Genomic DNA, 23708 nt, shown 5'->3' with positions numbered 1-23708 from the left:
AGGGTGGAAGTGCTGCTGTTAAGGATAAGCCCCACTACATGCTAATGTAGCTGCACGCTGCTTTGCTCCATCATCTTTGATTGCCTTTCCTTGCTTATCAGTTTGGAGTTACAACCTCATTTTTTTGTCCAAATGCTAAGCTTTACAAATAATTGTTATAATTTTTCACAGGGACAGGGCTGTAACTAGTGGACTTACTATTGGCAGTGCTATTACTAATGTGTTTCCCCCTTCTTCGCATTATTTTCACTGCAGATCCATTTTAACAAGAAACTCCTGCTCTATGAGGCTACCAATTCTGTCCCTTCTTAATCTTACAATTATCTACAAAGCTGAAGGCCACAATTCACAGAATCCTTTAAGGGCAAGTACAGAGAATATGGGGCCCTCTTGATTCCATTGGGACTCCAGCTCCCATCAGCCTCAACCAGCCAGTGCTTTCATCAATGCAAAGACTTCTGATTACAGTGGAACTTATTCTCTTCTCCTCCCAGTGTACCTGTTCTGAGGTTTTCCCCACCCAAAACCTCCAGAGCAGATTTGGGAAGAGGGGCACAAGCAGTGGGGAAGGAAGTCCTTCAACTTCTTGCATTTACGGAACTGCTTAACTGGATATCACCCATGTTTCCTCTTTCCTGCTTTAGGATGTGACCCATGGCTGCATTTTGAGTCACTTCACATATCTTTTGGAAGCAAGGTAGGACATTTGTATTCAAGCTGGCTTTTGGTGGCCAGGAATGCAGCACAATGAAAGTTTAATAATTTAACTGAGGTAATGATTAACCTTATTGCCTGGCCCAAACTGTTAGGCTAAATCTAAATAAATGAGTAAAAATATAGCTGGGGATCATTGGGGTTGGGGGAGAGATGAGTTAAATCTACCCTGCCATGCCCATAGCCTCATTCGCATTTACTTAACTGAAGACATAAAACCTAGGACGGACTAGCTAGCATTGTACAAGGCAGTCCTTTTCTACTGCTGTGAACTTATTTCTCCAAACTAAGAGGCAGCGCAAAAGAGCACTTTTTGGTTTAAATACTCACCTTAATTTTTCTTTCTTAAAACATTTCTCATTGTTTCAGTGCTTCTCAAGTTCTGTTTGCTCCTGTCAGGCCTACCAGCCTTTTGCTAGGCAAGCTGTAGCATAATCATTTTTGCAAACATTCTAAAAACAATGGAGCCATTACATATTGCATGCATTTTATGAAGAAAAATAAATGAGGCCCTTTGCAGCATTTGTAAACGTGCTTGAACAACTAAAAGATGTTCAACAGGGCTATTGGAACTGGTGATTTATTCATCACCAAGTAACAACAATGCCTGCAAAGACAATCATGCCAGTGTTCTCCATTCCCCTAAACCTCTGTTTGCATAATGATTTGTATTGTCTGGAAAATAAGCTAACTCTCTATTTGCCTTTAAAAGTATCTGACAAGCAACAGCTAATATATTGATCCTCACAATGTGCTTCTGTAATGCTCAAATCTTTGGGATCTCTTCTCTCATCCTGTTCCTGTATTAGCTATGCTTTTCAAAAGGTCATATTGATCAGTGCTATTTTTCTAGAAAAAGAGGCGCTGGAACTCACCATGAACACCTCCCTTGTTCCCTTAGAATGGCAATGGTGCCCACCTGACAGGTGCCAGAACTGAGTTCCAGTGAGTTCCAGCTGAAAAAAAGCCCTGGTCTTGATACTGATGATTTATCACAATTAGAATAAAGCAGTTAAAACAGTAAAACAATTACTACACATTGCTGCTTTCATTGAAATTTATAGATTACATGTCTTTGGGTTTAATGGAGCTTATTCTGCAGTTAAGTGAATATAGGATTGCCACCTAGGCTTTGGTTTAGGGTTGGCATAGGGGGAAAGCATGGTTATTGTGTCTTTAATAGCTGCGTGGCAGGCAGAATAGTTCAACAGGTTAAATATTTTCTAGTATGGAAATAATATGAAGGGAAAAGCTTTACCTAGTCACATTCTGTGTGCCTTTTCTTATTTTTATGGACACCTATTTATTTTTTGAGCACTCCACCTACAAAAAGGACACAAATTTGCATGTGACACAAATCATATGCAAATTCTGTGCAGATCTATGCCCTATCTTTGAAACATCAGGGATTATGTACACTAACTGATAGGTAGCAACAGCTGCACACAAAACCACACCCTTCTGTTACAATAAGCACTCAAGGCATGTTGCTTTTTTAAAAAAAGCAAGCGTCTCCTTGCAGGTACAACAGGAGAAAGTGAACATGTGTTTCAAAAACAACATAAGGATCACATGAGAACTTTCACACTTCTGAAAATTAGCTGTTGGTAAAAGTCTTTTCTAATGTTTAGCAAATGGGTCAACTACCCAGACACTTTCCCATTAAAAATAGCACTTGCAAACCCTTTTTGTTTTGAATTTTATTTGGCAAAGCAGCATTGCATAAACTGTTCAATGATTAGGACATAGCTTACACAGTATTTGTTATACAGTTTTAAATTCAGGTACATCAAATTTGCAAACAATACTCTACTATAAACCTCTAAGTTATTCTACAAGTAAAAGGAAGAAAACTATGTCAGTTATGTCCATCTTGAACAGCAGTGTATTCAACAAGAGCTGTCACTTCTGATGTCTTGAAGTTTATATACACGATATCTGATTTTTAAAGGGAAGAAAGCAGCTGATTGTATATACTACATGCTAGTCTATGACACCACGCTGAAAGCTTTGAAGAACTTCATCTCATTTTAGTAGCATCTAGAAGACAGCTGAACACAGGAACCATATAGTGTGCATGTAGTGTCAGAAAGTGCAGATAAGCGGTTTGATGGACGAACACTGGAGCTGAAAGAAGTGTTCAGAACATTTCCCAATCCTAAATAAAGAAGATAACAAATTGCAGGTCTGTCTGGCTTTCTGCAGACATATTTCACTTCTTTAAACAGGTGAAAATAAGGGCATGTTGAAAAGAAACATTTGCCCAAATTTAAACTTTCCATCAGTTCATTATCAAACTTGCATTAACTTCTACAAAATAAAAAACACCACACTTTTCCATGCTGATAACAGTGTAACAAAGTCCAAAACAAGCTGCAATGCTGTTGGTTTTGAAAAGCTTTTAAGAATTGGAGATGAGCAGTCCACTGTTAACACTATGTTTGGGTCAGATGACGTAGCTTTTACATTTCATCCCTGCAAAAAGAGGACAAAAATTACAAGTTTAACTCCTCAAAATTAAACTCGTTCTCAGATACTGCAGCAAAATTGCATAAGCCTGTTAAGGTACTTAAGCCAAAAGAAGGGTCAAGAACATCAAACTAGTAGTGCACATAAATCAAAGCAAAAATACCTCCTATGCTTCCGTCAATGTCATTTAAAATACCATTAGCTGTAAAATCACAAGTCTACCTTTTTACTGAAGAAGAGAATGCCTTAGCTCTCTGTAAACCATATACTGTAGATTCATTTGCCATTATAGTCCAGTTATTCTTGGAACCTGCACCAAAGGCTGCAAAATGTGAAACCTAAGTTCAAAATTAGACTTCAGAGTGTTGATAAGAGGCTCAAATCCAGTGAACAGGGAGACCCTGTTCTGTCCAGAGGAATGCAGACCACCCTGGGGCAAACAAGGCATTGAGTCTGTGAGATCCTTGTGGAGAGTGGCAGGAGGATATATGTAGCTGAGAAACAGCAAGCAAGGAAAGGCTTAAACTCTTCAACTACTCCTGCTGCTTTTCATTGCCTCTTAATGCTAATTTGTTTTTTTGAAAAGGAAACAGGGTCTGCATCTGCACTTGAAGTCTAGTTGGCCCGCAATATGGTAGACTTAAATCTGAGGAGTTCAGTTCAAGTCATGGACTTGCCGAGGGGGTTTGAACTAGTTACTTTGCTTCAGCTATAGTTCCCTATCCACAAACCAGAAAGAACAGAGCCTTTGATTCCACTGTTATAAGGATGAGGCATGGACCAAAGCAGTATCCAATCACAGAGCAATACAAATTATAAAATACTGCTTGTTTTTCAGAACATCTTTCTCAACTGATTTTAACTGATCCAGGACTAAATAGTACCTATACCACTGAAAGACCTGAAGCCAAGGACAAAGATTCAGAGTGGAATAGATGTGGGTAGCTTCTTCTATATCAATAGTGATTATACAAATACAGTATTCAAGTATCTTTCTAACAGGCAAAGTAAAAGCGTACATAAATGTCAGAAACCATATACACGACTTCATACTACTGCTACTCTATCAACTCTTTGGAGTGCCCCCCCCAAACAAGGAGCTTGACCCACCTCCACATGCCTCCCCCTTGTTGTCATGAGCATATTCTGTTATGTTAATTTCAGAAAACAACTCGCTCACCATATGCTCAGCCCCTTCTGTGCCCCCATTTTTTTCTGGTGCAGTCACTGGTTGTGGGGGGAAATATAATCCAAGAAAAAGCCATGCAATGATTTGGGGTGTAAAGCAGAGCAAAGGAGCAGCAGCAAGGACATCTGAGGTGGAATTGTGTCTTGTGGTCATGGTCTTCTGGAGACTTGCATTTTTGTGGCTTAAGAACTTTTGCAGCAGAAGCACAACCCTGATATGATTTCCTCATGATTATATTTGTGGTGATTCAAATTGAAACCTTTTAGAATTTTACATACATTCAAATAAACGGATGTACATTTTAGTTTGTGAGCTCATTCTGAAATACAATTACTTTGATGAGCAGTATTTAAATAGACTGATTTATGCAATCACCTTGTGATGACAGCCATATCTATCACCACAACGGAGTGCTGTAAAAAGTAAGGCTTGGGAAAAGAAAGCAGTTATGTGAACTGGCCCCAATCCAGCCTCTCTTACAACGAAGTGTCCAATGTGCAAATAACTAGACACATGGCTTGATCCCTACAGGTAGGGAGATACTGGAGATTAATTGAAATGTAAACATAAAACCTACTGACCAGCTTACTCACTCTGCATTTTCTTCACTGCACTAGCTGTTAGCTTGTATCTCGGGAGTGCTAGCTGACATTTTTGTAAACTGAATCTTCTTCCAGTTGCTCTGATGTTTCTAAATTCTTTAAGCAATATCTGTATTAATGACTATTGCAACACCTTCATGATCTTCAGTAGGCTTCATTCAGATCTGTCAATATTTATAACCAATTTCCAAATGGAGGTTCTGATTGAGGCACTTCAGTCAGTTTTCATATAATGGATAGACTAATAGCTAAGCTCAAAAGTGTTTAGCTTTAATGGAGATTTTAATGAAAAGAAGACCTTCCTATTTTATGACACACTACAGCATATCTCCTTAATCTATCTATTACATAAAAACAGAAAATATACCTATCTGCCTTCCAAACAGCAACTGCAGGGGTGAAGGTTTCTGCTTCTACCCAGGACGTTACAAGGACATAACCAAATATGCAACCTTCACTGAGTGGGAGAATGTGAATACCATGCATCTGTTGCCAGCAGTTTTTTGAGGCTAAGAGGGCTATACACAGCCTATACTAGCTGTGTAGAGCTATCTCTCCATTATCAGCAAAAAAACCCAAACACTATTTTGGTGAAAATGGGAAATTGCACACTAACCTAGAGGTAACTGTTGCTTGTCATAGGCTCAGTTTTTTTAGTAGCAGTAATAAGTTATAAGGCTGTACTAAATCTACTTCGGAAGCAAAGGCGATCCATCAATAAAATATTAATACAGAATTTAAACAAATAGCAAATATTAATTTGCTCAGCAGAATCTAGGTCTCTGAATATGAAACAAGCTTTCTGTAGCAGCTTTTGGTCAGCAGCAATTCATTCATGAAGTTATCGGTATGCTACGCAGTAGCTCAGTACTCTTCCATTGAAGGCAGAAAAGCAAAATTAATTAGTTTATTTTTGCACAGACATTTCTACAGCTGTAAAGTGTCTAGAAATGCTATATTTTTATTAAATGTAAAAGTAAAACTTTATAGATTTGGAGAGCTAATCAGGCATGTGTTTGTCTCATCAACAAAGACAGTTCACAAGCATTTCTATCTAGCCAGCAGTGTAGGACTGCTGGCTTATTCATATGCATGCTAATGATAGGCACCCTTTTAGCACTGACTACTTTGTTATGTGTGCCCTAAACTACAAAGCTTTCCACAAACCCTGACAGCTCCCAGAGTTAAAAATCTCTGTGACCTGGTAGCTTGTTGAAAATGAAAAGTTTGTCAGCTTGAAGAAAATATGACAAACATTATCGCACATCCAATACCAACTTCTTTGAAAATAGCAAATGTAAAGTATTTGGCTTGGGTTGCTTTTGATCAACTATAGTGAACTTGTCTTAAAGCTAAACAACTAACATGTAAAAATATCCGTAATTAGATTGCTTGCTCTAAAGGTTTCTGGGCAATGTTTAACTTTTGAAAACTGGGAAATCCCTTTCCTTTATAGAAGTCAGGCAGAGACTTAAAGTGTGAAACACAGTCTGATCTATTGCACCTTGCATATAATGCATACTTATCAAAATCTAACCCAAGACAGCAATAAGAACTTTGTATTTTGGGAATACTTTAGTTTCAAAATGTAGGTAATATTTTTAGTTTATACTAGAGAACCTCAAGAAGACACAAGTTACAATGAAATAAACGCAATCGATGCAATGGTATTTTCCCCAGCATTTAATGAGACACACAAAAACTTGCATGTGGTGATGTAACAATGCAAGAGGTTGCTTTTGGTGGTACAGTCAAGCAGAAAGCAGGGAGCAAAAGCAGCCTTGGCAAGCTATGTCTTAAGAATCAAGATTCAAGACCCTTTCACCTTGTATGTGTAAGTGTGTGGAAGAAGAAAGTTGAACAGAAAATCACTTCCACCTGGACCACTGCTTCTCCTTATCTGTTAAAGGCACATATATCACTCCCATCAGAGGCTTCATTTTGACACTGCCATCTTCTAGCTTATCGTACTGTTCCAGCATCTGGTTTCCCCCAGCGGGTCCAACAGGTAATATTAACCTTCCACCAGGCTTTAATTGATCTATAAGCTATAAATTAAAAAAAGTTAATTATTCACAGCAAGTGTACTCCTAAGCAGTGTTAGTTATACTCAAAGCAGACCCATTGAAATTAATGGAAATTACTAATTTAGGTCCATTAATTTCAATGGGCCTGCTCTTGAGTCTTAATTACTTAGTTGGCTACAACTCTAAGATCCCTACCTTGTACAATGTAAAATAACAAAGAATATTGTATTATACTCCTTGATGGTAAGAGCTTTTAGGCCTAATGGTCTAAGACACAGCCCACAGTTCTAGCCCTTCCCCGTGAAAAATTGCTGGAAGCTAAGTTCTGGAAACAGGTACGGTAAAAGGAGAGGGGCTAGTTTGGAATGCCCCAGTCTTTATTTGCCTTCACAAAATTAAAAGGGATTTGGGTCTGCACTGTGCAAAGCTTTTCATTTCCAAACCACCATCACCCCCAATTCCAAAAAACATCAACATCACCTATTAGTATACCAAATCAAATTCCACTGCTGTAATGTGTTTCATTTAATGAAATCTAATTAAAAAGCCCATCATTTAAAGCAGGTATAAGCATCCAATTAATCATTTCAATTAATAAAGAAAAATCATAGCAAACAATATGTACCATATATATGCATAAATCACTTACTGCTTGGGGAACAACTGGTGCAGCAGCTCCTACATGAATAGCATCATATGGAGCTTCTTCAGAATATCCCAACCTTCCATCTCCCACTACAAGGGGGGAAAAGATGTATACAAGGATGAGGAACAGCTGACTTCATATTGTCCTCAGCTTATTCAAGACACTGAACTCATAGATGAAATCTTAACTAAGTTTATGAGTTTATGTGGAACCAGCAAAAAAATGTTGAAATTAAAAATAGCCATAATTAGCCTCCTAAATTTTAATCAGATTCCCAGCTGAAATTTCTACTGGGAATGAACGACCTGGGTTCCAGGGAATTAGTACCAAACAGCAGTAGTTCACTAAATGCAGCCAGATGTGGACACAACAAAAGGCAGCTGTATATGAGGATTGGAAAGGGCTCCTAGTGATTTCTGCTCTTGTGCAACTGCAGTGCCATAAAGAGGAAACACTTTTACAGAGTGGACCCACAAATGAAACCCAGTTTGAAAGGCTATGACTCCCTGTGCCAACGCTAAACTTCTTAGATCGGATCCCATGACCTGGTCACTAAGCACAGTAGCTTGCAAAAGATTACAGACCTAAGCACATGTAACTGAAAATGAAGTTATTAGTGGGCTTGGAAGGTTTTTGTTTAAAAAACCCCATCAAAAAGTAAACATAATAATTAAATAAAATTATATAAGTTGGATAGTAAACCTAACTACTCTAGTTGTTTATATTTCATAGAAAACCTACTACAAAAAGTAAAACCCTGCATTGAACAAGCATATTCCTATACCTATTTTTTACTGTTAATATACTCCAGTACTTACCAATCAGTTTCACTCTTCCTGAAGATAACAATAGGGGATCGTCCTTTTTAACATTATTTATTGAGTCATCTACCAACTCTTTGATATGATCAATTCCTACAACTTGTCCTTTGGGACCAACCTGAAACAAAACAAGTTTGTTTTGGTATGGAATGTACTATGTATGTATTCAGTTTCTTACTTTTACTTTCAATTGAAGTTATAAGCAAAGGCTACAGGAGATGAAGGATAAAACCTAATACGGGTTTTTCCTATTATCTGTCTATCTGTTTCTCTTCCCCAGTTTCACCACATCCATTTTGCCTTAGAATGTTTGGCATGCAAGTTTCTTCTAATAAAGTTATTGCCATAAATACTTTAGAGTTTCTCATGGTCCATACTTACGAAGTCATTTCCCAAATTTTTTTTTCATATTAATATATTGTAATTAACATTCCAAGAAGATATGAATATTTTAAGGCCTCAAACCAGTGCTGCATGTTAGCAGTTTTACTATGAAATACATGAATAGCAACTTATTTTGTTATGTACAGAACTTTTTTTAAAACTTAACATTCTATTGGCATTTGAAATGTAATAGAATATAATCTGTTCAGCACTAGTATTGCCTGCTGATTCACCTAAGCAGGATTACACGGGTGACAAGGCAACTTTTTTAAAGTTCAGGGTTTCTTAAGATATACTGAGATGATGGAAATAAGCCACTAGCTGGAAAAAGAATACTGAACTAGATGGACCTTGGCAGTTCTTATTTTCTTACAAGATTATGGGAAAGAAATATGGTGGGGTTTTTTAAAAAATAAGAGTGTGTTCCATGTTGCAAGTTGATGTTAAAAGAAGAATGGTTTTAAAATGTTTTTAAAAAAATTTCTTTTGGATTTTTTGTATGTGGCGGGTGGGGGTGGGATGGATGTTTGGTTGGGCTTGGGGAATTTTTTTATTTTTATTTTGATGCTTTTGTAATTTTTACATTATTATTTTTTTGTTTGTATTGTTTTATTGGTTTTGTTTGTTTGTTTAAGGTGTTATTTTGTTCTTAGGGGGAGGGGTCAGGGCTGCCGGGGAGTGGGCCCCAGCCCACAAAATGGCTGGGGCATGTTCCACAGGGGGGGATGCACTGGGACAACCGATCTCAGTGATCACGGGTAGGAGGAGGAGTTACGCTAAGACTAGACCACGTCATTACAGAGGAGGCAGGTTTAGTCGTTGTCTGAGGACTATTCCTGCCTCCGGGTCTGGTCCTGACCGGATGGATACTAGAATCAGCAAAGGATACCCACATGACCTGAAGGTGCTGCTGTGCAATGCCAGGTCAATGATTCATAAGACCACTGCCATCCATGACTTGATCATGGATGGAGGACTTGACCTGGCATGTGTAACAGAGACTTGGTTGGATGAAGCAGATGGGCCTGTCCTTGCCGCTGCTTGTCCACCAGGTTTCTCTTACGCACAGCAACCCAGGTCATGTGGGCGGGGAGGGGGGGTTGCAGTGATTTTTAGGAAGTCATTAGTTTGCACCAGGCGTCCTATTGGGAAGACCCAGTTTTCCGAGTGCATGTTCTGGAAGTTGGGCAATAGGGGCAGTACAGGATTCCTTTTGGTGTACCGACCTCCCCGCTGCACCAAGGATTCCCTGCCCGAGCTGCTTCAGGTCGTGGCGGATGTTCTCCTGGAGACACCTAGCTTGGTCGTCCTAGGGGATTTTAACATCCATGCCGACACGACCTTACAAGGGGCCGCTCGGGACTTCGTGGAAAGCATGGCCTCCATGGGGCTGTCCCTGAATAAGTCTGGCCCAACCCATAGCCGCGGACATGCCTTGGACCTGGTGTTTACCTCTATGGATGTTGGTGATCTGACACTAAGTAAAAGCGAAACGAAAGAAGTGCCATGGTCAGATCACTTCCTGGTGCAACTGGACTTCTCTGCGACCCATCCCCTCTGCAGGGAGGTGGGACCAATTCGGATGGTCCACCCCCGCCACTTAATGGATCCAAATGGTTTCCAGAGAGTGGTAGGGGATGCTTTATCCCATGTTGATGGCCTTTCAGCTGATTCCCTGGTGGCCCGCTGGAATGTGGAGTTAACCAGGGCTATTGACTGTTTGGCTCCGAAGCGCCCTCTCCGATTGCATGGAGCCCGGACAGCCCCGGATCTGAGGGCAATGAAACAATCGTTGAGACGGCTAGAGCGCCGGTGGCGGATAACTCATTCCGAATCTGACCGGACACAGGTTAGAGCTCAACGTTGAGCCTACCAAGTGGCGATAGCGACGGCGAAGAAGAATTTCTTCACCGCCTCTATTGCATCTGCAGAAAACAGCAGCAGGAGACTTTTTCAGGTGGTTCACAATTTAGCGGAACCACCTGCAACATTGGGGCCCAGTACGGGCCACATGTTCTCCTGCAATGATTTTGCAAAGTTTTTTGCAGATAAAATCGCTCAGATTCGGGAAGAAGTAGACTCCACCGTGGGAGCAGGGCCGGGGCGGGAGAGTGCTAGAGTTCTGTCTAGTCAAGTTGAGTGGGATCAATTCCAATCTGTTACCTCCGAGGATGTGGACAGGCTGCTTGGACGAGTGAAACCAACCACCTGTCTCCTGGATCCTTGCCCATCCTGGCTTATAAAAGCTAGCCGGGAAGGACTGGGCGATGGGCTTCGTGGGGTGGTGAATGCTTCCCTCTGTGAGGGAGCCTTCCCAGACCCGCTGAAAGAGGCGGTTATTAAACCGCTTCTTAAAAAACCATCTTTAGATGCGGCCACGATGGCCAACTATCGCCCAGTCTCAAATCTTCCATTCTTGGGCAAGGTGATTGAGCGAGCGGTTGCCGAACAACTCCAGGCACGCCTGGAAGAAGCGGACCATTTGGATCCTTTCCAGTCAGGATTCAGGCCTCATCATGGGACTGAAACTGCCTTGGTCGCACTGGTTGATGATCTCCGGCGGGCGAGGGACAAAGGTGAGAGCTGTTTCCTAGTTCTGCTGGATCTCTCAGCGGCGTTTGATACCATCGACCATAACATCCTTCTGGACCGTCTTGAGGGGCTGGGAGCTGGGGGCACTGTCATACAGTGGTTCCGCTCCTTCCTCCTGGGCCGTGTTCAGAAAGTGGTGGTGGGGGATGAGTGTTCAGACCCCTGGGCTCTCACTTGTGGGGTGCCTCAGGGTTCTGTCCTCTCCCCCATGCTTTTCAACATTTACATGCAGCCGCTGGGAGAGATCATCAGGAGGTTTGGGCTGGGTGTTCATCAGTATGCGGATGATACCCAGCTCTACCTCTCTTTTAAATCAGAACCAGTGAGGGCGGTGAAGGTCCTGTGTGAGTGTCTGGAGGCGGTTGGAGGATGGATGGCGGCTAACAGATTGAGGTTGAATCCTGACAAGACAGAAGTACTGTTTTTGGGGGACAGGAGGCGGGCAGGTGTGGAGGATTCCCTGGTCCTGAATGGGGTAACTGTGCCCCTGAAGGACCAGGTGCGCAGCCTGGGAGTCATTTTGGACTCACAGCTGTCCATAGAGGCACAGGTCAAATCTGTGTCCAGGGCAGCTGTTTACCAGCTCCATCTGGTACGTAGGCTGAGACCCTATCTGCCTGCGGACTGTCTTGCCAGAGTGGTGCATGCTCTGGTTATCTCCCGCTTGGACTACTGCAATGCGCTCTACGTGGGGCTACCTTTGAAGGTGACTCGGAAACTACAACTAATCCAGAATGCAGCTAGACTGGTGACTGGGGGCGGCCGCCGAGACCATATAACACCGGTCTTGAAAGACCTACATTGGCTCCCAGTACGTTTCCGAGCACAATTCAAAGTGTTGGTGCTGACCTTTAAAGCCCTAAACGGCCTCGGTCCAGTATACCTGAAGGAGCGTCTCCACCCCCATCATTCTGCCCGGACGCTGAGGTCCAGCGCCGAGGGCCTTCTGGCGGTCCCCTCATTGCGAGAAGGAAAGCTACAGGGAACCAGGCAGAGGGCCTTCTCGGTAGTGGCGCCCGCCCTGTGGAACGCCCTTCCAGCAGATGTCAAAGAGATAAACAACTACCTGACATTCAGAAGACATCTTAAGGCAGCCCTGTTCAGGGAAGTTTTTAACGTGTGATATTTTACTGTATTTTTGGTTTTTATGGAAGCCGCCCAGAGTGGCTGGGGAGGCCCAGCCAGATGGGCGGGGTATAAATAATAAATTATTATTATTATTATTATTATTATTATTATTATATGCAGAGTCTGGAGTCTACTTCTATATTAATGGCATGTCATACACATCGCACACTCTGCAAAAGAAAATAGAAACAGAAAATCCTGCACACCCCTGCTTGCTTTCTTACATGATCAGTAAGAAAAATCACTGAGAAAGGTATTGAAGTGGGGATGTGAAACATTTTGCAGCATGAATGCCTCATGAGCAACCTTCTGGGGAACCTGCATGCTGATGGTCAATGGGCCAGAGGCAACAAGTCAGCAGAGCAATGGATGCAATTCTTACATTTGTACAGTAAGCTTTATTCCAGCTACATACAAGTCAAATGCTTCTACACATCTCTGCATCTTCTACCCAGGCAGACAAGAGGCATTTTCACAATGCATATTCCAGCAAAGTAAAAGCACTTAAGGAGGGTGCAGAGCAGGGCCAGTGAAGTCTGAGGATGGGCTTCACTGGGGGAGAGTCCCAAGAGCCAGATAGAGAGGTCTGGAGGGATCCCTTAGCCCTGAGGATCCCTAGCCCTGTTTTAAAGCATCCTTTTTCCGGTTATAATTACTAAGCATTACACAGGAACTTGCCCCAGAATGGAGTACTTCCATACTTCATGGGCTGTACTTTCTTCAAAATATTCAATCCAACTATTAGGTGGCATTAAATACAAAAAACAAAAATATGAGCTGATTTGAGCTAGTATTGCTTCATGTTCTTTATGAGCTGGACTTTATTGAAACAGTAAGGCATTGGTGTAAAGATACCCCAAAAGACCTATCCTTCTAAAAGTATAAAATAATATCAGAATCAAGTCCTTGCAATTCTCTTGTAAAGACATAAAAAATAAAGCATTTTGTAATGCACACAGAAACCTAACAAGAGTCATATATTTATCGTAAGTGGTTAAGAATTGTCCTCTCACCATTCGTGCAAAGCATGCAGAAAGAATTCCACTTCCAGATCCTACATCAAGGGCTTTGGCTCCTTCATGTAATTGTTCATATAGGAGTTCTAGAGCATATGCATGCTGACCGAAGGAAAAAAGGAAAAGATGTTGGTATTTTACTTTTGGTTTCGCCCAATGTACAATGCTATGATTTTATGTTCTTTCATAAAGAATTCAAACTATGCAATTCCCTACAGAGAATCCAGTCACTGAACTCAATCAAGCTGTTATAGATATCAAACAATTTCACAATTTAAGAGCTGCAGTTTCAAACCACATAAAGATAAGTATGTCAACTGTCAATTTGTAAATGTAAAAAGATCCCCAAACCCTTTAGCTACCCAAATTTGATTTCAGAATTGTCCATTTACACAATAACAGTTCAGAGGACCAAGCCCAGGATACACAGAAATATGTTACTAAATAAAAAATAGCTTTTAGGACCCCCAAAGGTTATCTGACAAGAACCCATGAGCTTAATATTTGCTATTAAGTTTTGTATTTTTCTCTATAAACCCTAATAAAATCTATTGAGCTTACAGAATGAGCCTAGACACAGAAAGACAGAAAAGCATTCAAAAGAAACTTGTGCCAGGCAGACTGTGAATCTATCAATCAAGTCTACTATTGACAGCAACTATGATATGGAATGTTAACGGGTGTCACAGTTGGAAGCCAACCCCACCCACAAAGAAAAACATGAGGGACAGAAAAAAACCTACCTTCTCAAACCACTAACAACTAACAGTATCCTTAAAAAGGGTCAAATTTTTTTTAAAAAAAAATCCTTCCGGTACCACCTTAGAGGCCAACTACGTTTGTCATTAGTATGAGCTTTCATGTGCATGCACACTTCTTCAGATACACTGAAACTGTTTCAGTTTCAGTGTATCTATGGCAGACCAACACGGCTACCTACCCGTAACTTAAAAAGGGTGTGGGGGATAAGCATTAGGGTTCCCCCTGCCGTGTACTACACTGGGGTGTGTCATCAGGGTAGAAAGAGGAAAATGAAAGTTTAGTTGTTAAAGGAGGCAGACTGACAGTATATAAATATAACGCTTACCATGTGTGGAGCACTGATTGTTGCTTGAAATCCTATAAAACATTTAAAGTATGATATGAGTAACAAACAGCTCACTTATCAAAATGTTCAACATCAGCACCTTTGCTAGCCAACAAATGAAGACTTAGATATATCATTTCTGAAGTATTATAATGACAAAGAAACAGTTTCCAAGAGCAAATCATTGCTACAACAGCAGCCAATTAATTGTGGAGTTATCTTGACTACCGAGATGGCATTTGCAACACTTCTGGAACAGTTCATCTTTGGTTCAACACAACAAGGCCGTAGGAAAATAAAGCTTTTAGTCATCGTTAAAGACTTTGAATACATAATTTTCATACCTATTGATTGAGGAGAATCCATATATGGGTTGCATTTTGCATAATGGCAGCGGTCTGTTGCAAGCATTACTTCAAATACTTTATCTGACTTGATTATTCCATTTTCTGGAAGAAAGGCAAATCAAAATATAAGGGAATATTATTCCACAATACCATTATACTGAAACTACAAAATAAAATGTACCACAGTCTTCAGAAAAAAACACAAGTGGTCAGTCAATTGATGTAATGCTCAGTTGTAAAAGTTTATAGGAGAGAATTTTTCAAGCATCAAACAGTAATGCAAATGTCTGCTATGAATCCAGGAAGGATTGAGTTAATTACTGAAACAATACAGTATATTTATTACAAAAGAGATTATAAAAAAGAGATTACTTTCTTATAGCAAAATGTTTTGGCTTTTCCCTTCTTCAATGGCTCTGAAGTGAACCAACTCACATCGGGGAACTTCAGGAAGATGCTACTTTAAAATATAGCCTACAGCAATGATATACATTATGCCCATGTTAGTTTATCTGCAAATTATGGAAGCTGAAATTCATCACTTCAACATTACTATGAAAACCCACTGTCAAAATAAATTAGGAGTTGGACTACGAGTCTTCTGGACTGCGTAGTGCTGATGTTATTGTTACAGTCAGCTATTTAAGGGTTCAGAGTGGGGAAAGCGCTTTATCCTATCCCTGCCAGTCCCTTTGTTATTCTAGAGATGGCCTGGGTGTAAGTGCTTCCAGATAAAACCTGAATTTTGGGGTGGGCCAAATATTAGTCTTGCCTGTTTGGACAAATTCCTCATCTAGGACTTTGGCCTGTGATTGACTGTTTCTGGATTGATCCCCCCTTGCTAAGGTTATGTGCCACATTTCCTAAGTTCTTCTTTAGCAGAGCAGCTAAGCACATAGAGCACTGAAATACAGGCAGGAATGGGACCGCGGCAGAGAACACATGTAACCAAAATTCAGCTATACTTGTTCTAACACAGCAAAGAATAGACCACTGCAGCTCTTTGAGTTATATAAAGCCTGGCAAATCCAATGTGTATCAACACATCTGAGTCTCTCCAGTTCCACACTCTGAAAAATGTGCCACAGTTTTCAGAAAGAAAATATGTGAACTCTAGATGGGGCTTTACCCTGAGAGTGTATCTTCTAATCTTATTTCAGCATAGTTGTCAATGAGGAAAAATTGAATTAACATCCACAATGTACAATCCAGTTCCTGCCTGCCTTGATTACTGATTTAGTGGCTGGGACTATGGTACCTTTGTTGACAAGCATTATATCAGCACATGTTTAGCGCTGAGACCAAGTCATGCTGGTTCCCACCCCCTCAATAAGTATGTTGTTTTATTTATTTTTTGGTCAACCAGTTCCTAACCTCCCATTTTTTAGAAGAACAAATGAGAAAAGCTTCAGAGTACATCTGCAACAGCATAAAAATAGATTTACAACTAAATATGATAACCGTGTTTCATTATTAGAATACAGTACCTCTATGGTCCCTATTCCTTAAAATATTGCTTTAGCAATATTTGCTTCTTGGTCCAGCCTCCTTACCTCACTTTAAACTAATTAAGGCTTGTCCCTGTTTCTGTGGATTGCAGAACTATATTCTTGCAGAAGAAATAATTATGCAACATCTAAGATAATAAAAACTGCCTTATTCCAGGTTGGACTATTTGTCCACATAGTCCAGTTCTGTCTACTTTGATTGGCAGCTCCAGAGTCTCAGGCAGATGTCTTTCTCATCTGCTACCTGACCCGCTTAACAGGTGGTGCCAGGGATTGAACTGGGAACCTTTTGTGTGAAATAATGCGCTCAGGTACTGAACTATGGTCTCTTCCCAACTATGTCGTAAAATAAGAACTACACTACTGTATTGTGGTTCAGCAATAGTACAAGTTATAGATAAACCTGAGAAGAGAGTTCAAGAAACTATGAATTGTTTAATAATCTTCAAACCCATAATATGTTCAACTTTGCTGTGAGAATGAACAAAATAGTCATAGGCAAGGGGGTTGGAAAACCAATACATTTCATTTTGAAAAACAGTTTTTTTAAAAATCTGGAAATGACTAGAAGATAACAAGGGGGAAGGGGAGAAAAATAACAGTCTGATAACTAACATTTCACCCCAGATGTGGAGCACTATCTACTAGTAAAAAAAATTCTTTCTTTTTTTAGAGAGTTCCTGAAAAACAAGTTCAAAAACACATACTAGTAGCTGCAACAGAAAACAGAGCTTTGTAAGAGCCTAGATATATTTTTCAGATCATTTTTTTCCTAGACTTCAAACTAGAATGATTTTAAGGGTGAATTTTGAAAGTAAATGTGCTCTTTGACATAGTGATTGGTTAGCTTCTTGATCAGAAGATTTAAAAACGACAATTGAGCATGATTTTACAGGGGAAGAATCAGGTTCTAAAATAATATTTAGTCATGCTCATTAATTTCAATGAGTTCACTAATACCTAGCTGAATACCACCCTATCTGTGTCACATTTCTGGATATTTACTATTTCATTTTATCACATTTCTATCATTTTTAGGGCTGTGAAAATCATTCTGAAATTGTCATCCAAAATTTGCAAAGCAGCACTAGAATTTATGTAACACCTTCCAAGGTTTTTAAGTACTAAGAGTCATATTCATTATTTAGTAGCAGAATTCAAACTACATCATGCTGTTGTCCTGCCTGCAAGCACCATACATATTTATGTTGCAAAAGGTTCTGAAACAAATCTGCAGCTTATTTAAGTCCCTGCTCACACCCCTACCTTATTAATAAACTATGATGTAGCTTTTAACTCTTTATCCCTACAACATCAAGAATAAGAGAGGGGGCGTAGGGAGAGAAATAACACAAGCCCACCTTCCCTACACTATTCTCAGGAAGCGCTATTGCTTTGCTAGACAGTATCATTGATTTTCCAGTGATGGGTTGGTGGAGGAAGCCATATGTTCTTAACAGAGAAATGTTTTTAAATATTTGGCAGGTCAGGCAGAATAGATTAACTTCAGCATACCTTCTCTTTTTAGTTAAATTTAAATCCCTTAAGTTAAATCTTTCTGGTGTTGTCTTTGACTCCTGTTCTGCACTTAATTATTATTTTTGTATATTTATTGACCTAGATCCTTTTGGCTACCTACGCATATTTTTCTACAAAGGATAAGTATAAAATACTGGAAATAGATAAATAAGAAACAAAATAAAATGAGTGTTATGGACATACACAGTCATAAAATATAACTATGCATGTGCTGTTGAAGTCAGAATGTTGCAAAGTTATGTTTCCTTTATAGAAGTACACTCAAATAAATAAAAAAATAAATAAAACCCCACCCATCTGGCTGGGTTTCCCCAGCCACTCTGGGCGGCTTCCAACAAAATATAAAAAATACAATAAATCATCAAACATTAAAAACTTCCCTAAACAGGGCTGCCTTCAGATGTCTTCTAAAAGTCAGATAGTTGTTTATTTCCTTGACATCTGATGAGAGGGCATTCCATAGGGCGGGCGCCACTACCAAGAAGGCCCTCTGCCTGGTTCCCTGGAACTTTGCTTCTCGCAGTGAGGGAACCACCAGAAAGCCCTTGGAGCTGGACCTCAGTGAATGATGGGGGTGGAGACACTCCTCAGGTATACTGGGCTAAGGCCGTTTAGGGCTTTAAAGGTCAGCACCAACACTTTGAAATGTGCTCGGAAAAGTACTGGAACCCAATGTAGGTCTTTCAGGACCGGTGTTATGTGGTCTTGGCGGTCTAATTCCTCTGTTGTCAGAGGCATAAAAAAAGCCACATGCCCAATTTATTTATGGTAAACAACTGCTTACTATTAGATTCTAATGGATTATTGAATATTCCTTTATTTGATATGTTGTGACTTTTTTACATTATATAAGATTGTTACTATTAATATTTGATGTTCTTTGTGTTTTTATATGTGTTGGAAGCTGCCCAGAGTGGCTGGGGTAACCCAGCCAGATGGGGGGGAATAAATAAATAAAAATTATCAGTATTATTTCGCAAGTAGAGACTGACACATACTAAAACTGCCTCCAAAATTTAAAAGCTGCTGTCCTATAATGAGTTTATAGACATATATAACAGGAAAAGTATTAAGATACAGTGTAATATAAAACAAATCTCAAAAAAATTCCAGCTGTTTTTCACTCTGCTCTTTAAATCACTTGCTACATTCCCAAATACGACAAACAGGATACTAAAGCTATTTGCTTAGTTGCAATACGAAAACAGGAACAGACAGCAAGAGCTGCTGCAAATGATTTTTGACTAAGACCTATAAATCTTTTCCAACCAGCTTCTCCTGTAAAATACTTCATGGAACAGGAATGGGATTTCTTACTTTCGAGATCTGCTGCTCATTTATTTGGGTGCTTTTTGTACAAACCCATATAATTTAGTAATAGCCCCAAATGCTTTAATAAACAAAAATCACAACTCCATCAAACAAATGACATCACTAATTTATATTTGTGGTATCACTACCGCAGATTGTCATATGTTGTGGGATTACTTTCGATTTATGCAGCCTGGTGATGTTGACAAGGCACCTGCTGCTCTGTGCCCAACCATGGCTCCTTCTTGGCTTATTAAATCTAGCAGAGGGGTGTGACTGGCTGGACTGAGGGCATGGTTAACACTTCATAGTGTGAGGAGGTGATCCCTGACTTGAAAGAAACAACACCCACTCCTAAAGAAATCAACCCTGTGCCAGAATTCACCATGAAGTTGATACAGTAAGTGCCACACTTTTAACATTGGGGGGTGGGGAGGTGCCAGTAAGCATTTATGGATGCTGTTTATCTACTGATTCCAATCTGGGTTTAGGCCTGGCCATGTGACCAAATCTGCCTTGGCTGCCCTGATAAATCACTTTTACTGAGAATGGGACAAGAGGAATAAGTCCTTCCTTTGCTACCATTAACCATGCTATCCTCCTAAATAGCTTACGGGGGGTTGCAATTTTACCTACAGGACCGAGTCCAGAAAGTAAGACTAGGGAACTGGTTTTTGGTCCCATGACAGTGCCACAGGGTGTTATACTATCACCAATGTTGTTTAATATCTATATGAAGCTGCTAGGAATGGTCATTAGGACATTTGAAGCAAGGTGCTGATAATAATTTATTGTATGCCTTTCCCACCCCTCAAAAGATGGTCTCAGGGTAAGAAAAAGCATATAAAAAGACTATTAGAACACTCAGCTCTATTTCTCAATAAAATCTGAAACAGGAGAGGCTGCACAAGTGGCGGCCTAGTGCCTGGATGCAATGGTAGGCTGGATGAGGACAAATAAACAGAACTTTGATCCAAGCAAGGCTGAGGCTCTGTGGGTGAGTGGTTCCTGTGTCGCAGAAATGGGCCAGTTGCCTCCAAGGATGGGAACTGAAATGGGCCAGTTGCCTCCAAGGATTGCTCAGAACATGCAGGTACATGGTCTGGAGTTATTCTTGGACCCAGCTCTCACTAACTAGGCTCAGGTGATCTCCGTAGCTAGGAGCACCTTCCACCAGCTTCAGCCATTCCTCAACTAGGATAGCTTGCCCAAAGAAACCCAGGGAATTAGTAATTCTGAAAGTGGACTACTAAAGTATGATATATACAGGGCTTCCCTTGCGATTGCTCTGAAAGATGCAGTCAGAGCAGAATGCTATAGCATTATCGCTGACAGGAGTGAGAACCTACTAGCATATTACACTGCAACTCAAAGAACTTCACTAGCTGCTGATTTGCTATCAGGCCAAGTTCAAGGTCTTACTATTAGCATATAAAGCCCGTAACAGCTTGGGAGCAGTTTGTTTGTGGGGTCATCTAGCCCCTTATGTGCCTACTTCCACAGCTTCAATGCGCAAAACTTGCACTGAACAAACACCTTCATTATGTTGCTTTAGACACCGACTAAAAACTTTGTTTCAGCAAGCCTACCCGGCCATGTAAACAAGTTATGCATACCTGCTTTTAAATTTTGTTGAATTGTATATTGATATCTGTTTTGTGTGCACCAATAAGTGACTTTTTTTTATTAGGCTGTTAATCAATTATTGTAACTAAATAAAAACAACAAATTATCCATTTCATCCAACTTTCTCATTATGGGATTCGCATTTGCAGCACACATTAACATGGGTGGCGGCTCCCAGGCAAACAAAGATGTTAACAGCTGAACCGATGAGAAGCACCCCAAGAGACTCACTAGAGGTTGCATAATGACTGAGGGGAGAGCGAAAGAGCAGCTGTCACACTATCCAAGGGACATTTTAGATTTAGATGGTTTCATTCTTCTCTGCAGTCACATGAACCTGAAACCTAACTTTGCCTTTAACGACTTGAAAAACCTAGCACTTTCCGGCTTTTGTGAGCTACGCACCGGTTGTTTGCCTGTGGGTGGGAAACGACATCTAACACATGCCCCCTGCAGTAGGTAACCCGCATGTTTATTTATTTTATATTAAAAAGGCGTTTGGCAGGTCCGATGCGCGATGCTCACAGCTGAGAGCCGGCCGTTTAGCTGCCTTCCCCCTTAAGACGCGGGAAGCGGAAACGGAACCGGGAGAGAGAGAGAGAGGCACCTCTACCCGGACTGCCGGGCCCAGCGGCGAAGCTGTGTGGACAGCCGAGGCTGTCGCTGCCGCTTCCGAAACAGCGGAGGGACTCAGCCCTGCTCTCTTCCAGTAGTGGCGACAGCAGCCACCGCCCTCAAGCAAGCTCCCGCCGCACCGAGACACACCCGCTCGACTGCGGGGACTCTCTTTTCTCTCTCCCCCCCCCTCGCGGTGCTCGCGACCTCCCACCCGCCCACGTCTCCAGCAGCCGCCAGGCGCGAAGGCCGTTGGCGAAGGCACCCCAGCGCGCGCTTCTGAGGGCCGACAACTAACGGTCACTCCCTAGCGACGGGGTTCGCGCGCGCGCGCGCTTGTGTATGTGTGGTACATGAATGGACTGCGCGCGCCCTGGCCCCTCCTTCTGCCTCCTCCTCCTCCCACCCCCTTCCTTGGCCACCGGCCCCGGCGCGCACACCACAGACGCACTCACTGCGGAGGTTGTGGATGAGCTCGGAGTGACTGGCGCCTCCTGACTTCCAGGCCATAGCTAGACAGACTCTGCGGAGCAGGTAGAGAGCCGCCTTCAGTGCCGCGACTGCGCACAGCAGTTTCCCCAGGAAGGACACAACCTCCAGCGCCGACACAGGCGCCGCCTCCTTCCCTTCCGCAGCAGCAGCTGCCGCCGCCGCTGCCGCCGCCTCGCGTCCGCCGGAGGGAGGGGCTGCTCCCCCGCCCCCCCGCGCGCTCGACATTCTGAACGGGCGCCGCCGCCGGGCAACCGCGGCTGGTGTGCGCAGGCGCAGTACATGGAATAAAGGGGAGCGGGCCGGGAAGGGGGGAACCTCTTGGTGATAAGCGGAGGGGCGGAGTAGGAGGCTGGGTTCTTGGGGTTGCGGAGGACGGCGAGGGGCTTCGCAGCCGAGGTTGTGGGAAGCTGGCTGCTCCTTTAAACGGAAGCATGTGACTGGTTCTCCTGTCGGGCTATAAATAACCGTGGCATGGCCCATAAGGCACATTTGCAGTTTTATTTGCAGTGCAATGTGGGTAGGCTTTTGAGGCAGAGCTCAGTTTTAGGGGGTGAAAAGTCTCGCAGCGTCGCCGGCAGGGAGCAAAGCGCAACATACGCGCCTGGCTGGACGCAAAACGCTTTCTGTCGTGTGGTGGCGGCGGCGGCACATAGGACATACAGTATATGTAATGGGGCCACATGATTTTTATGTATCAAGAAAAAAAGATTCATAGCCCACCAATCCCAGCACTGGGTACAACATAGAGAAAATCCTAACAAAACAAAAAAATCAGTGACATACAAAAAGAGACAGTGGAAACAACAGAAAGGGGCTACAAGGATGTTGCCCACTAAAACGATAGGGCTGGGGAATGTTTGTGGAATTGCTGATGGATCTGGTGTGTGCTCAGCTGGGAGGGACAACACATCCAATGAGAAAATGCACTACAAAAATGGCAAACAAGCCCTCAACACCCCTGAAAACAGCCAGTGCCCACTAAGTTGCGTCTGCGATGCCAGGTATGCCCACATGCTGCCCACCCATGGAGGGAGCCAATGAACTCTCAGCAAGATAGGTGTATCTGCAGCACACACCATTGCATCACCATACATACAACCCCCATGGCGATGCCACTCTGCCCCCACTCTTATCAGTCCAAGCAGCACATCCAAAACTGACCCCTACTGCCAGTTCTGAAGCATCCCTCCAGGCAGGGATCTGAATCCTTTTATGCTCCTCATAACCACTGTTTTGGAGCATAACCCACCAAGGACAGGAAGGGGAGCACACACAACACAGCACTCACTTAGCTCCCCAGGCAGGGCACACCTAAAGTACAGTGGTACTTGGGTTACGTACTTAATTCGTTCCGGAGGTCCGTTCTTAACCTGAAACTGTTCTTAACCTGAAGCACCACTTTAGCTAATGGGGCCTCCCGCTGCCGCTGCGCCACCGGAGCACAATTTCTCTTCTTATCCTGAAGCAAAGTTCTTAACCTGAAGTACTATTTCTGGGTTAGTGGAGTCTGTAACCTCAAGCGTGTGTAACCCGAGGTACCACTGTATGCACATAGCACTTAGAGGTTAAAGTTATAAGGCCCACCCAAAGAGGAA

At 42.0% G+C, this 23708-nt stretch overlaps 1 protein-coding gene across 8 annotated transcripts; it reads right to left on the bottom strand.

Annotated features, from left to right (window-relative positions):
• Positions 1–1757: 1757 nt before the first annotated feature.
• On the bottom strand, positions 1758–22379 carry PCMT1 (protein-L-isoaspartate (D-aspartate) O-methyltransferase). Of its 8 annotated transcripts, none has more exons than XM_053382147.1 (9): positions 22077–22379; positions 15020–15124; positions 14676–14707; positions 13586–13690; positions 8466–8586; positions 7651–7736; positions 6853–7022; positions 4966–5063; positions 1758–3189 (listed from the first exon to the last, which is right to left on the bottom strand). In XM_053382147.1, exons 1-9 carry the CDS (start codon positions 22336–22338, stop codon positions 3161–3163), a joined length of 1008 nt encoding a protein of 335 aa, XP_053238122.1. In that variant the 5' UTR covers positions 22339–22379; the 3' UTR covers positions 1758–3160. The 8 variants fall into 8 exon arrangements, with proteins under 8 accessions (XP_053238122.1, XP_053238124.1, XP_053238125.1 ...); XM_053382149.1 differs by having other exon boundaries at positions 4954–5063; positions 22077–22378; XM_053382150.1 differs by lacking the exon at positions 4966–5063 and having other exon boundaries at positions 22077–22375.
• Between the last annotated feature and the right edge of the window lie 1329 nt (positions 22380–23708).

This window comes from Podarcis raffonei, chromosome 3 (assembly GCF_027172205.1).
Source record: "Podarcis raffonei isolate rPodRaf1 chromosome 3, rPodRaf1.pri, whole genome shotgun sequence".
NCBI lineage: Eukaryota > Metazoa > Chordata > Lepidosauria > Squamata > Lacertidae > Podarcis > Podarcis raffonei.
This window is presented reverse-complemented; position numbering and strand designations above follow the sequence as displayed.